The sequence below is a fragment of the Canis lupus genome, chromosome 26, assembly GCF_048164855.1.
Source record: "Canis lupus baileyi chromosome 26, mCanLup2.hap1, whole genome shotgun sequence".
In the NCBI taxonomy this organism is placed as follows: Eukaryota; Metazoa; Chordata; class Mammalia; order Carnivora; family Canidae; genus Canis; species Canis lupus.
This window is the reverse complement of record NC_132863.1, coordinates 35792394-35808319: the sequence shown is the minus strand read 5'-3', so window position 1 is coordinate 35808319 and position 15926 is coordinate 35792394. Positions and strand designations below refer to the sequence as shown.

Genomic DNA, 15926 nt, shown 5'->3' with positions numbered 1-15926 from the left:
TACAAATCAAAACCACAATGAGATACCACCTCACACCAGTGAGAATGGGGAAAATTAACAAGGCAGGAAACAGCAAATGTTGGAGAGGATGCGGAGAAAGGGGAACCCTCTTACACTGTTGGTGGGAATGTGAACTGGTGCAGCCACTCTGGAAAACTGAGTGGAGGTTCCTCAAAGAGTTAAAAATAGACCTGCCCTACGACCCAGCAATTGCACTGTTGGGGATTTACCCCAAAGATACAGATGCAATGAAATGCCGGGACACCTGCACCCCGATGTTTCTAGCAGCAATGTCCACAATAGCCAAACTGTGGAAGGAGCCTCGGTGTCCATCGAAAGATGAATGGATAAAGAAGATGTGGTCTATGTATACAATGGGATATTACTCAGCCATTAGAAACGACAAATACCCACCATTTGCTTCAACGTGGATGGAACCGGAGGGTATTATGCTGAGTGAAGTAAGTCAATCGGAGAAGGACAAACAGTGTATGTTCTCATTCATTTGGGGAATATAAATAATAGTGAAAGGGAATAGAAGGGAAGAGAGAAGAAATGTGTGGGAAATATCAGAAAGGGAGACAGAACATAAAGACTCCTAACTCTGGGAAACGAAATAGGGGTGGTGGAAGGGAAGGAGGGCAGGGGGTGGGGGTGAATGGGTGACGGGCACTGAGGGGGGCACTTGACGGGACGAGCAGAGCACTGGGTGTTATTCTGTATGTTGGTAAATTGAACACCAATAAAAAATAAATTTATTTAAAAAAATAAAAAAATAAAAACTTACCAGAAGTTGGGATTTGAAAAAAAAAAAAAAAAGTAACTCTAACCTAGAATTTTAAGAACCAAAATCAAGAGTAAGGAGTCTGGTACACAACTTTTTTCTCTTTATCCCAAATAACCATTTCTATTTCTGTAGTTGTATTTATAATGTTTCTACTGTTTTCATTTTAAAACTTAATTCAGGTGCATATAATATATATGTAACATATATATAACATATTTTCAGCTTATATATAACTTAACCTATAAAACTATAAGGGGTCTTATTTGCAATGGTCCTTTTGGTAAGCCATATATATATATATGTCATTTTCTTAGAGATTAATACATAAGGAATAAGACATGGAGGGGCCACATCTGGGGATCACAACAATTTAGCTCTGTGGCAGCTACTGTAATATCTGGTAAAGCAGAGAGAGATAAGAATGACCCCCACAGAAGAAATTGAATGTTGTTTTCCCATCACTTTCTGTGGATAGGGGCCAGACTTTAAACAAACTTGTTAGACCCCGCCTATCCTACTTGGCTGAACAGGGCGAAGTTGCCACCAATGGTGGTGGGAAGATTCAAAGAAGTAGAGATTTCAGACCCAAGGCCTGAATGGATTCAACATTACACACCAGTGTTAGCATATAGTAGGAGACTTAGCATTTATTCATTAAAGCATACAGGAAATCCACATATTTCAAATAATCCTACAATAGATTCTCTGTGTCCTGAATCTAACTATAATTGGTGCAATTTGTCCATCTCCTTGTGGTTCTCTAGATACATCTAAGGATGGTGCTAACTATTCAGGGAAGCTGGGTGTTCTAGAGTTCTGTCCATTCAGACTAATGGCAAAAGCCATCACCCCCCACAACCAGTAACCTTTAGACCTCTCGTGTCTACCCTCTTAACCCTATCTTTTAGCTTCTCTGATCGTGATCAGCATTTTGTTTTTCCACTGTCCATGGCAAAATTTCTTCTTTTCTGATAGTTCAATTCCAAAGAGAAGGCTTTTGCTTTCCTTATTTATGCTTGGATTAGGGTTGCATCATCTCCCTACAAAAGTTTATATCTTTAGAGAGCTGCCTCCATTGAAAATATGCTTTTTATTCATCCAGTGAAAACAGATGAACAGACAAAATGAGTGTTCTTTTCCCTCCACCTCTTAGCCTACTTCTCATGCTAGGAACAGCCTTATCCAATTTCAAGTTTCGGTTGAATACGTTTAGTCATTTTTTGCTCAAAGAATCAAGTCAATACAATATATAAAATACATTTCTAATCACATCTCCCGGTTTCTTCACTACATACATATTTCTAGTTCTCAAATGTTTCACACACAATTGGGCTTTGACTAAAAATCTTTGATCCCTTTTGCTAGAATTAGGAATTGAACCCAAAGGTAAGTGCTTTTTAAATGCCTTTCTGCATTTTTAGGGTTTATTTTTATCATGAGTTTTCTGATGTCGAATAAGTTTTGAGTTTAAGCTAAAAGCTTTTCTACACTGATTACATACAAAAGGTTTCTCTCCAGTATGGATTTTCTTGTGTTTATTAAGATTGGAGTTATTGTTAAATACCTTCTGACATTCATCACATTTATAAAGTTTCTCTTTTGTATGAATGTTTTTATGTCGATTAAGGTCTGAGCAATAGCGAAAGGTCTTTTGGCATTCATTACATGTAAAGGGCCTCTCTTCAGAATGAATTTTCTGATGTTTAGTAACATTTGAGTAATATTTAAAGGTTTTTTCACAAACATTACACTGGTATGGCCTCTCTCCAGTATGAGTTCTTCGATGTTGAGTTAGATCTGAGAAACGAACAAAGGTCTTTTTACAATTGCTGCATATGTAATGTTTCTCTCCAGTATGGATGTGTTGATGACGTTGAAGATCTATGAGCTGGGTAAAGGTCTTTTTACATTCATCACATGAAAAGGGCTTCTCTCCAGTATGAATTTTCTGATGTTTTTTAAGATTTGAACTGCTTTTGTAGGATTTATCACAATCATTACATTTGTAGGGTCTCTCTCCAGTGTGAACTCTTTGATGTAAGATAAATTTTGAGTATGGTCTGAAGTCCTTTTTACAATAATTACATGTGTAATATTTCTTTCTAACATGAATCTTTTGGTGTTGCACTTTTTCTGAGAAACTGTCAAAGGCCCTTCCACAAGACTTACAGGCAAAGAGTTTCTTTCGAGTGTGAGATTTTTGATGGAGAATCAGGTTTGGTCTCTTGCCAACATGAAATCTCTGATGTGTGTTAAAGGAAGAGAGAAACCTGAAGGTCTTCTGACACACACCACATTTGTATGGCTTCAGTCTGCTGTGCACAGTCTGGTGTTGAATAAACTTTGAAGTGCTGTTAAAGGTTTTACCACACTGGTTACACTCCAAATGTTTATCTAGAATATAAATTCTTTGGAAGACTGTAAATGATGAGCAATGCCTGAAGGCCTTTGTGTTTTGACCCTGTATGGGGGCTTTCTCTATCTTGTGAATTCCCTGATGTCTGGTAAGATGGGTGATATGGTTGAAAGCCATGCTGCAGTCCTCACATTCATAATGCTGTACAAAACTACACAATCTTTGATACCTAGCACGGTGAGAGCTTTGTCTGATGATAGTCTCAGATTCATTAAGGGCATGATAATTCACCAATGCTGGCTGACATGCTGTTAGGAAAATAGGAGGAAAATTAAATTAAATCCAGACATTACAATAAACATCAAGATCATTAGTAAGGGGGTTACAGGGTAAGAGAACATCTCAGTGATCGGGGACTTCAGAGAGGTAGGACCAGAAGTGAGGGTGGAGGAATAAAAGACACTTGTTCTCTAAGTATAAGAACTTAAGTGATCACAGGTGGCATATGAAAAATTTCTGTAAACTTGAAATACTTATATGTGACTGTAAAAACAATTAGTTAAAATTTAATTACCCAAACAGAAAAGCTTAAAGAATCTAAAAAGAGGGATGCCTGGGTGGTTCAGTGGTTGGGCATCTGCCTTGGGCTCAGGGCATGATCCTGGGGTCCCAGGATCAAGTTCCGCATTGGGCTCCTTGCATGGAGCCTGCTTCTCCCTCCACCTGTGTCTCTGCCATTCTCTCTCTCTCATAAATAAAATCTTTAAAAAAATCTAAAAAGAATCACATGAAATTCTACACAGGGATCAAAGGTTTATTTTCATTAAGATCCCTTAAAATAGCTCTGTATAGATATAGCAATTTGTAAAAGTGATTATACTTTACATATTTTCCTTTAAACAACAAAATTGGAGGTCTTTCTATGAGTAAACATTAATCTGGTATATCAATTTTACTGATCTATATATCATATTATATACATATGATATTAATGGCACTAATTGATAATGTCATGACAATATGACATGTCACATAATATATAACAAAATATCAGTAAAATTGATATGGGATATATATTGATATGTGTATATATATATACACATCTTGTTAATTTTTTGAAATATATTCTAGGCATAGATTCTTCAAAATGAGAGGGAGTCCCAATTTTTTATATATACACATACCACATTCAAGTTTTATACTGCAAGAGCACATCATTATTTTCTGGTATTTGGATAACTGCCACTCTGTCAAACTTAACTTTTTTGTCAAACTGTGAGGTTTTAAGTTCTAACTTTTTTTAAATAAAGAAATCTAAATGAAAATTGGTTAACTGCTAGGAAAAAATTAATTTTGAGCATTTCTATAGAACATAAGAAGTATTATATTGGTTAATAAATTCAAAATGTTTTACCATTGATAAGATGAAGAACTAGAATGGTTTTTTTTTTATCTTCCTCATTCTAGATCTTGAAATGCTTTTGAAGTGATTGAAAATGTATGGAAACAGAGGAATAGTTTAAAATAGATGAATAATATTTTCCAAGATAAATGTCATTAAAAGACAGAATCAAATGGTAATTAAAAAGAGCAAAGTAGAAATAATTGGCTTGAAGATATGTTTAAATAAACAGTAGTTCACATTTATAGCAAAATTATACAGTCAAAACTAAAGTTACACAACCAAAGACAAAGCAGTAACATGGGATACTGATTGGAGAACTCAGAGGAAAAAGGGGTGAAGAAATGAAATGTAGATCTCAAAAATTGAAACAGGAGGTTTAAAAGAGAAGTAGCACTACCCATTAATAAAAGTCCTCAAGAGGAGGAAAAAAGAAAAAAAAAAGTTTAAGAGGATTTACCAAACTTCAGATGGCTTAGTACACAGACGGCTAGAATCTCTGGGAGAAAGGAGAAGGAAATACCAGGTGGAAAAATATTATAAAGGAATAATGACCAAAAACTTTCCAAACACAATGAAAACTATAAACCCACAGATCCAAGAAGCCCCACATATCCAAACACAAGAAACATGGAGAGAATTGCACCAAGGTACATGATAATCAGACTGCTCAAAATCAGCAAAAGACAAAACTATTTTTTGAGAAAGGATAAATAGGGCATTCTGCACGTTGAACAAAGAATGACATCACATTTTCCACTAAGAACACTTCAAGCAGGGATCCCTGGGTGGCGCAGTGGTTTAGCGCCTGCCTTTGGCCCAGGGCGTGATCCTGGAGACCCGGGATCGAATCCCACGTCGGGCTCCCAGTGCATGGAGCCTGCTTCTCCCTCTGCCTATGTCTCTGCCTCTCTCTCTCACTGTGTGCCTATCATAAATAAATAAAATAAAATAATTTAAAAAAAAAAAAAGAACACTTCAAGCAAATAAATAATATATATACCATATATAGAACAAAAATTTTAATATCCTAAAAGGAAACAACCAAAAGCCAAAAACAAACCCTATCAACCAGAATTCTTATGCCCATTCAAAAAAATGAGGACCAAGAAAAAAACTTCAGAAATACAAAAGCCAAAAATTCATTTCCAGCAGAACTACAAGTTAATTTAAAAGATTTAAATTTTTAAAATTTTAAAGGAAAAGGCTACCAGGTAGAAATTTAGATCTACACAAAGGGAATGAAGAACATCAGAAATTGTAACTACATGGTAAATATGTAAGGTTTTTAAAATTATTACTCAAGTCTCTCTAAAAGAGTATTGGCTGATTAAACAGAAACAACAGTGTACTGCGGGGCTATAACAGACATAAAAGTAAAATGTGTCACAACAGCATAAAGGCTAGGTGGAGATAAATGGACATAGAATCGTATATTAAAGATGAATACTATAAACTCAAACCTTAATGCAACTACTAACTTGAAATCATAGATACTAAGCCAAGCAAGGAGGTTTTTCTCAAAAATTTCTCAATTTAAGAAAGAGGACAAAGAGGAATAAAGAACAGATGTGACAAATAAGATATGTTCAGATGTAACCATATCAATCACATTAAATGTAAATGGCAGTCGGGGTGCATGGGTGGCTCAGTGGGTTAAGCACCCGACTCGATTTCAGCTCAGGTCATGATCTCAGGGTCAAGAGATGGAGCACCTGTGTTGGGCTCTGGGCTCAGCAGGGAGTCTCCTTGAGATATTCTTTCTCCTTCTCCTTCTCCCCCCACATGCTCCCTATCTCTCTCCCTAAAATAAATAAATAAATATTTAAAACAACAACAACATGTAAATGGCAATAAGCCAGGTTTCTCAATCTGGGCATTACTGACAATTTATACCAGATAATTCTTGTTGTAAGGCTTCCTTGAGCATATAGGATATTTAATAGCATTTCTGGCCTCTATGCCCTAAATGCCAGAAGCATACACCCATCCTAGTTGTGACCACCAAAAATGTACCAGACATTGCCAAAAATCCTGAAGGGACAAAAATCCTCCCCTCCCCCTCATTGAGAACTATGGTATAAACATCCTAATTAAAATGGTAGAGATTATCAAGATTAGATAAGCAAAACCAAATTATATATTCTCTAAAGAAACTCATTTTAAATATTTAAAGATGCAAATAAGTTAAAAGGAAAAGAATGGAAAATATGTGCACCATGCTACTAGTCAAAAGAAAGCTTGAGTGGCTGGCTATACTAATAGAAGATAAAACAGATTGCAGGGCAGCCCTTGTGGCTCAGTGGGTTTAGCGCTGCCTCCAGCCTAGGACGTGATCCTGGAGACCTGGGATTGAGTCCCACATCAGGCTCCCTGCATGGAGCCTGCTTCTCCCTCTGCCTGTGTCTCTGCCTCTCTCTGTGTGTCTCTATGAGTAAATAAATAAAATGTTTTAAAAAAATAAAAAGTAAAACAGATTGCAGAGCAATAAAAATTTCCAGAAATAAAAATATTTCATGATAAAGTAGTCAGTGAAGAGTAAAGTAACCTTAAATATTTATGTATGTACCTACAGAGCTTCAAAATACATGATGCAAAAGGAATATCAAGAAGTAGACAAACTCACAATTATTGTTGGAGATTTCACACCCTTCTCTCAATAACGGATTAAAGAAGTAGGCAAAATTCCAGCAAATCAAGGATTGAACAACACTATCAACCAACTATACCTAATTGCTGTTTATGGAACTTTCCACTCAGCAACAGAAAACATATTCTCATCTCAAGTACATAAGGAAACATTTCCCAAATTGGACCACATTCTAGCCATTAAAAACAAGTTTCAACAAACTTAAAAGGATTCAAGTTATGCAAAGTATGTTCTTTCTCTACAATAGGATTAAATTAGAACTTAGCAAAATCCGCCAGTACTTTCAAACTAAATAATATATTTCAAACTATTCAAACAAATGAAAAGAGAAATGAACATGTATTTGAACTGAAGGAAAATGAAGACAATATATAAGAAATTGTGAGATGCCACTAACACAGTATTTGGGCAAAATTCATAGCAATAAGTGCCTGTATCAGAAGAAAGTCTCAAATCAAGACTTCAGCTTCTACCTTAAGAAAATTTTAAAAAGAACAAATTAAACCAAAGCAGAAGAAATGAAATAATAAGAATCAAAGAAGAGGGACGCCTGGGTGGCTCAGTGGTTGACCATCTGCCTTCGGCTCAGGGTGTGATCCCAGAATCCCAGCATCGAGTCCAGCATTGAGTCCCGCATCGGGCTTCCTGTGCCTAGGTCTCTGCCTCTCTGCATCTCTCATGAATAAATAAAATCTTTAAAAAAAAATAAAGAAATCAACGAAATAGAAAAATCAGAATCCAATACAGACAAAAACAAACAAACAAACAAAACAAAAAAACCAGTAAAACAAAAAGGTACACCTGGCTGCCTCAGTCAGAGGAGTGTGCCACTCTTGATCTTGGGGTCATGAGTTCGAGCTCCACATTGAGTGTAGAGATTACTTAGATATTTTTTAAAAGAAAATTGAAAAACCTAACTAGACTGATCAAGAAAAAAAGAAAGAAAAAAACCACATTACCAATGAGGAAAAGAATGAAAGAAGTGACCTAAACTGCAGATTCTACAGCCATTAGAAGGGTAGTAAGGGAGTATAGGGAATAAAGGAATATATAGACAACTGATTTTTTGACAAAAGAGCAAAGGCAATGCAGGTTTCTCACCCTAGGCAAAAATGAATCACTAAAACAACAAGAAAGGCATCCTCCAAACAGAAATGAAAATGCTGCAGGATTTTGAATAGATGGTAAAAGTAGTAGGGGCACCTGGTGGCTCAGTGGTTGAGCGTCTGCTTTTGGCTCAGGTTGTGATCCCAAGGTCCTGAGATTGAGTTCTGCATCAGGATCCCTGAAGGGAGCCTGCTTCTCCCTCTGCCTATGTCTCTGCCTCTCTCTGCACGTCTCTCATGAATAGATAAATAAAATCTTTTTTAAAAAGATGGTAAAAGTAGAAGAAAGTGAACCCTACTTAAATATACTGTAAGAAAGTAGACTTCATTTCAGTGTTTCCCTGAGTATATGCATAAAAATTTTGGAGCCAAAGACAAGGAAATCCAATTATAGCACAAGACCTGGGTATTCAATGAAAACTTTTATATAACCATAATGATGTAAATGCTGTTTATGGCTTTCATCTTTCAAGAATATGGTTATTAATATAGAATGCAAATGTTATCAGGGATGATAGTGTAAAAAATAAGCTTGATGAATGGCAATGTTGGGGGCGGGGAGAGATAAATAGAAAGGAAAGGAAGTGATGTCCTTATTTATAAAGTGGCAAGAGAAGAAATGCTATCTTTTGAGGGAAAAGTTGTTTTGTTATTTGAGGGGTGGACATAAAGCTGCTAAAAAAAATAAAATAAAATGATGTTGAAGAGGGAGAGGAGTTGAAAGAATTGCAGAAATTCAACAGAAAGTATCTCAAAGTAGAGAGTCCAGGAGAGAAGGCTCACAAAGAATTGTTAGAGCACCTGATTTATTTAATGTAACAGAGGATTTTTTTAAGCTTTTCCAGAGATTTGGGAGGTGGATTGAGGACCTGTACATAAGAACTGAAAAAAAGCTGGAGGAGTTATGAACCCCAGGAAACATTATAAGTCGTTCAAGACAACTTGCCTCAACTGTGAAAGATACTAGTCCTATAAGCCAGTCACAGTTTTATAAATACTGAATACCAACATCACAAGAAACAATTACATAGCATGTTGTGGGGATAGGAGAGAGGCATATGTATAATGGGTGGAGTCAATCAAGATCTAAACTAGATAAAAATCTATTTTTACTGTTTTTTTCTTTAAGTTCATGATAGAGAGGGGCAGAGACATAGGCAGAGGGAGAAGCAGGCTTCCTGCAGGGAACTCAATCCCAGGGACCTGGGATCATGACCTGAGCCAAAGGCAGATGCTCAACCACTGAGCCACCCGGGTGCCCCAGTAGATTATTTTTTAAAAAGGAGATCACTCTTAGCTTTTTAAAATATTTTTAAAAAGTAATCTCTATACCCAACATGGAGCTCAAACTCATTACCCCAAGATCAAGAGTCTCCTGCTTCACCAACTGAGCCAGCCAGGTGCCCCTCTCAGCTGTTTCCTCTCCCTCTCCCAAATGAATAAAATCTTTTAAAAAAAAATAATAAGGAAGAAGAATCAGCCTAAGACTATTGATTCTTTGAGTTATGCATGAAAGTTTCTTTGATCATATAATTTAAATAAAATCCATGCTTAAAAGGGTAAAAAAAAAAAAGCCATTTACAATAGCATCAGAAAGGTTAAATACTCAGGGATAAATCTGGTAAAATATGGTCAGAAAGAGTTGTAGAGACTTAGCCATTGTTAGGGAAAAAGATTCCCGAGTTAAATATGATGAATGCATACTATAAAACACTATATTGCACTACAGAAAACAGACATGCGTGTATATATATACACATATATATAACTTATAAAGACCTCAAAGATAAATGGAAAGATGAGATTTTTTTCACAGCATGCCATTTAAATTGAAATGCACTTGTACACGAAACTGTGTATCTTATAACTGATAGGTGCATACTTAGCCTGGGAAATATAGCAGACTGGCTGTGGGTAAGGAGAAGAACGAGATCATGGGCTACAGAGGAAGGAAATACAAAATAATGGGAGATCTCAAATATAGCAACAGTGATCTTTGGCTATAAACTGAACAATGAAAAAATAAATAAAAATAAAAATAAACTGAACAATGTAATTGACTGAGTTCTCCACCTGACTGCCCTCCCACCACCACATTGCCAGCCATAAATGGTCTAAATCATTTTACTCAATAGGGGTGTGTGTGTGGTGTGTAGAAGTGATAAAAACAAACCAAGAAAGCAAACATTTGTTTTCTAAAACAACACAGTGGAGACAGTAGGAAATAATACTGTAGTAAGTCTAAATGGGACTACAACTTGATAGAAAAATATGCAGAATTTGGGCAGCCCGGGTGGCTCAGTGGTTTAGCGCCGCCTTCGGCCCAGGGTGTGATCCTGGAGCTCCAGGATCGAGTGCTACCATCGGGCTCCCGCATGGAGCCTACTTCTCCCTCTGCCTGTGTCTCTGCCTGTGTGTGTGTGTGTGTGTGTGTGTGTGTGTGTGTGTGTGTGTCTAAAGAATGAATAAATAAAATCTTAAAAAAAAAAAAAGAAAAATCTGCAGAAGTGCACAAAGAATGAAAAGATAAAGAAGAAAGACAAATACATCAGTGATCAAGGAGAGGGTTCAGAGAGGACCGCTCTGGATAGATGAACTAGTTTGGGGGTGGGAGAGGAGTTTGGGCTAGGTCATCACGTTTTTTTAAATAAGAAGGCCCACTGTTATTTGGAATTCTTGGGAAAACAAGCTTATAAAAGCTTTGAATTTGTTCCTGGGTTCTATGCTCTCTTCCCAAAATGCCAACAACAGTTTATATACATTTTGGGATTTTAGTCTACTCTTTAGATCTAATAATGTCCCAAGCCAAATCCTCATCATCTGTCTTTCAGAAGTCTGTTAGTGAGCTTCTGTATCATACCTTGAAACCCAAACATGTTTCATGCTTTAAAGCCTAAGCATGGGGCAGCCCCCTGTGGCTCAGCGGTTTAGCGCCACCTTCAGCTTGGGGTGTGATCCTGGAGACCCCGGATCGAGTCCCACAGTGGGTTCCCTGCATGGAGCCTACTTCTCTTTCTCTTTCTCTCTCTCTCTCTCTCTCTCTCTCTCTCTCTGCCATGAATAAATAAATAAAATCTTTAAATAAATAAAATCTTTAAATAAAAATCTTTAGATAAATAAAAAATCTTTAAATAAAGTCTTTAAATAAATAAATAAATAAATAAATAAATAAATAAATAAATAAATAAATAAATAAATCCTAAGCATGCTTCTCTGAAATCCCTAAATGACCTTGCATTCTGGCAGTTTCTACTTTCTGTACTGAAAGGGGTGTCCTCACTCTCCATCAGATGGTGAATTTGATTGTTTTTCTGGTTATGATACATCTGATTACTTATTATCTTAATCTAGAGAGAGAGAAAAAAAATCCTTCTCCTGAACTCTTTCTTGGGGAAAAAAGAAAAGGCTTTTCATGACACTTTCTTGAGCTAAGCCATTCATTCATTCCAATCACTGATGAGTTACTTGACCAGTTCAGCTATTCATACTTCTGTCTCTTCATGTGATAACTTAAACACACCATTTAGGATCCTAAGACTGGAGGCATAACAAAAGGAGCACAGGGAGAATGATGAACGTGGAAGATGGGAGCCCGTGGGAGAACTCCTCTCCTGTCACCACCTCAGGGGTCCAGATTACTCTGACAAATTAGGGTTTTAGCTGTGCTGGCTTCCACCTGCTTGGTGCTGATTAGTTACCTGGGCATGGAGCACTCATCACCTCTTTCTCCATCATCCAGATGTCCTTCCCTTTCTTCAAAGTGGATATCACTTCTGCCTTATAAGTCCAGTGTCCTAAGATTAATAAATGACCTTGATTATGCTGTGTCTATTACAGAATTTAGACCCACACTTTTGGTGATAATCTTATTACCACATTAAAAATCTCTTAGCAACCTCCAAAGTACTATTTTTATTCTTTTTTTTAAAAGGACCATCTACATTTTTAGCAATTCCCCCGGCTGTCTCTTAGGCACACAATAGTCTAAGAAGAATGGCTTTTAAAGAAAGTGTGATGGTTTGGAAAATGGAGAATATGAAGCTTGAGTTGTCACACGATGAAAGTGTCCTTTCCTAGCATCACATGGCTCCAGTCCTTTGCTGAGGAATGTCAAGTTGAAATTCAGTCAAGCATTCTCAGGGATCAAGCATTCTCAGAGGTTTTGCAGATATTTATACAGAAGGAAAACTTCTACCACAGGCAGTTTTAAACTACCAAAGAAAGATCTCCTTACCCAAAGACACGAGATAATCACAGTTATCCAGCATCACATCCTTATACAATTGTCTTTCTTCAGGGTTCAGACAAGCCCACTGGTCCGGAGAAAAGATCACAGCCACATCTCTTAATTTCACTGACTCCTGAAATAACAATTTATACTTTATTTGTATGCATGCTTCCATGTGGCTCTGGTAGGTATCTTTCAAGTTGGGCATTGAGGGAGACAGACAGTATATGAGGATATGTAAGAATGTGTCCAAAAGCTATAATGGAAAGTGGAAACTGGAAGAAGTCTGCTTTATCCTTGTAGAGTTTGGGGAGGCAAAATTACTTATCCTCATGAAAAAGAACACTTCAAGAAATACATTTTGTGTGTGTATGCTTGGCATAGAAGTCAGCATGGTGAGGCTTCCACCCATGGGAATATGACTGAAACCTCCAAGTCAGAATCCCGCCCAGATGAACAGTGGGGATACTCCTCCTCCTGGCTGTTGGGCTAGAACATTGGTCTTTGCCTGCCTTCAGACTTAAACTGAGTCTTGAGTCTCAAGCCTGCCAGATTTCAGACTGGAACTTACACCATTGTCTTTCTTGGTTTTTGAGCTTTCTTACTTGGGCTAGAACTACACCATTGGTGGTCCTGTGTCTCCAGATTGCTAACCACAGATCTGGGGACTTCTCAGCCTTCATAATCACAGGAGTCTTTATAATAAGTCCTATAGATCTCCTCTTGGAGGACCCCAATTAATACAATCAGTTCTTCAATGCATGCAGGGTGAGTTGAGAAAAATTGTGATTATATGAACTGAGGCATCAAGGAATACCTGCAAAAATGAGGTAAAGTTAAGTTATACTTTAAAGGAGAGGACACTTTTGGCTCTAGCCATGATAGAGTAGTTGCTGTGAGTTGTCCTCTCACCATCAGAGAACTAAAGGGCTAGATAAATATACAAGCCACTGTTTTTACACACTGAAAAGCAACCTATCCAAGGCTGTGACCCTTGACAGAAGAAAAGCATGTTATCCTGGCATTCTCCTTGATGGCATTTCTAGAGCCACAGTGCAGAGACATAGAACACAAAGCAATGGTTTTGCTGGGTGGAGGGAGAGGATATCAGAGTTTGGAGCTTCCTTCCAACACAGCTAGGGTTGGGAGGGCAGGGTGCTAGAGAAGGAGCCCTAAGTACCTGTATGGGAATTTCCCTTGGATCCTTGGCTTACATTGGAAGTGTGCCTGTACAGGGCCAGATTTAGAAGAATAGCTCTTAGGATACTGAGTGAGACAGAAGCTTCAGAGGTCTCTAAGAAATCCTACTTTCTTTGGTAAAAATGTAGGATTCCAGACTATTCCAGTGCCCAGAGAGAACAGGGAGACTGAGCATTTAGTTGAGGTCACACACCTAAAGTTCCATACCCAGCAAAGATATCCCTCAAAAATAAAGGCAGGTACAAATTTATCAATTGGATTTGAAAAGTTGAATGGCCAGTAGCCACAAGACAAATAGAAACTTCTCTTCCAGAAGAAATCAGTATGATAATTTTTTATATCTGTTACAGCTTCCTAACAGTTCACCCCCAAAAAGTTACATTGAAGTCCCAATCCCCAATACCTCCGAATGTGACCTTACTTGAAAATAGGGTTTTTACAGACATAATCAAGTTAAAAATGAGACTAGGGTGGGCCTTAATCCAATACGAGAGAGGAAATTTGGACTCAGAAGCAGACATGCATGCACAGAGGGAACTTTGGGCCAAGAGACAGATATGGGAGGAGACAAAGGGAGATCTCAATGTAAAGATAAAGACAGAGGCTGCAGGGATGTGTCTACAAGCTGAAGAATGCCCAAGATTTCCAGAATACCACCAGAAGCTAGGATTGAAGCTTGGAACAGATTCTCCCTTATAGCCCCAGGCAGCAAAATGTTTTTAGGCCCTGTAAATTCATATTTTAGGAAGGAAATCAGAAGTAAACAATTCACCTGTGATATCACCTTTAGAAACGAAAGGGCCATTTTTCTCCGTCTCCTCCTCCTCCTCTTCTCAGAAGAAAGCAGACTCCTGAGAAGTCACACCTTCAAAGTAAGAGCAGAAGTATGTGAAACCAGGCACCCCAACCTCCATCCTCACCCCAAATCACTACCACCTCGACTACGCAGAGGAAACCAGGAATACACACCAGCCTCCCAACCTTGACCTTCAGGTTCCTCTCTTCTCCTGGGCCCTACAGGGAGCCCACACGTGATGGATGCTGCAGCAGCTGGGATTTGGTGTGTATGTGGCCTCTCCCCATGTTCCAAAGTGTGTGGCTCTGCTTCCCAGATCTACCCTGAACAAAACTCCCTCTGCATCCCAGTGGAATAGAGCATGAACTCACCTTCCCAGAGAGGTTAGCCCCAGGATGGGCAGCAAGCATCTGAGCCTACTTACATAGAGCCCAGATCATTGTGCCCAGAATCTTCTCGTTTCCCAATCAAGGCCAGTAACTGCTGGCAGAGCTCTCAGCAATTTTGGTCCTAAGAATAGCTGGAACAAGGAGTAGGGAATGCAGGAGTGTCTGTCAAGATTTAGGCTGAAAACTCCCAAGTGCTCTTTATTCATGCCTCCTGTGTACCCCAATCATGATGTCATACGACAGACACCACAGAAGGGCTTGTGATGCACTTCCCACTTGAATCTTTGAGTTGAGATCTCACCTGATGCCACTCACCCACATGAAGCAGCTGCAGGGAGGAGGAGAAGCAGTTAGGTGCCTTCAGTGGGGTAATGGTATAAAAATAGCCTAGAATGTCCAGGTGGACCTGATATAATCAAAAGGGCCCTTGTGAGAAGGAGGCAGGGGCATCAGGTGATGAAGAGGGGTCAAGAGCTAAGGAAGAGTAAGGAAACAGGTCATCCCTAGAGCCTCCAGAAGGAACACAGTCTTCCCAGTACCTTGATTTTAGCCCTGTAAGACCCATCTCGGACTTCTATCCTTCAGAACCGCAAGGTAATCGATTTATGTTGTGTTAAATCATGCTCTGTGTTTGTGTAACTTAGTTACAACAGCAATGAAAACTGATGCAGGGGCCAGAGGCAAGAGGGCTGGGGTTGGGATGAGTTAGGCACAGAGTGCGCATGTCTGGACCAGAGGCCAGGAAAGAGCACGCCAGGTGCAGATACTTGCTCTCGCCCAAAGCCCAGGGTGACCACATGCTGCAGCAGGACAGATGCCCAGGCAGGGAGAGATGCCCCAGGCACCAATCAGCTGGGCCCAGCGGATGGCACCAGACACCAGTCCTACTCCCCTGCTCCTTTGCTTCTCATTTAGCCTTCATACAGGGGAACATTTGCCTCGAGGCAAAACAGAGGAACAGGGGAAAGAGCATATGTGAAATCAGAGAACTTAATTTCTCAATCGACTGATG

General features: G+C 38.7%; 1 protein-coding gene across 2 annotated transcripts; it reads right to left on the bottom strand.

Moving 5' to 3' along the window:
• Positions 1 to 1408: 1408 nt before the first annotated feature.
• LOC140617896 (uncharacterized) lies at positions 1409 to 15243 on the bottom strand. Of its 2 annotated transcripts, XM_072799767.1 has the most exons (6): positions 15216 to 15243; positions 14897 to 15045; positions 14502 to 14594; positions 12536 to 12662; positions 12000 to 12095; positions 1409 to 3451 (listed from the first exon to the last, which is right to left on the bottom strand). In XM_072799767.1, exons 3-6 carry the CDS (start codon positions 14532 to 14534, stop codon positions 2205 to 2207), a joined length of 1503 nt encoding a protein of 500 aa, XP_072655868.1. In that variant the 5' UTR covers positions 14535 to 14594; positions 14897 to 15045; positions 15216 to 15243; the 3' UTR covers positions 1409 to 2204. The 2 variants fall into 2 exon arrangements, with proteins under 2 accessions (XP_072655868.1, XP_072655867.1); XM_072799766.1 differs by lacking the exon at positions 15216 to 15243 and having other exon boundaries at positions 14897 to 15076.
• Between the last annotated feature and the right edge of the window lie 683 nt (positions 15244 to 15926).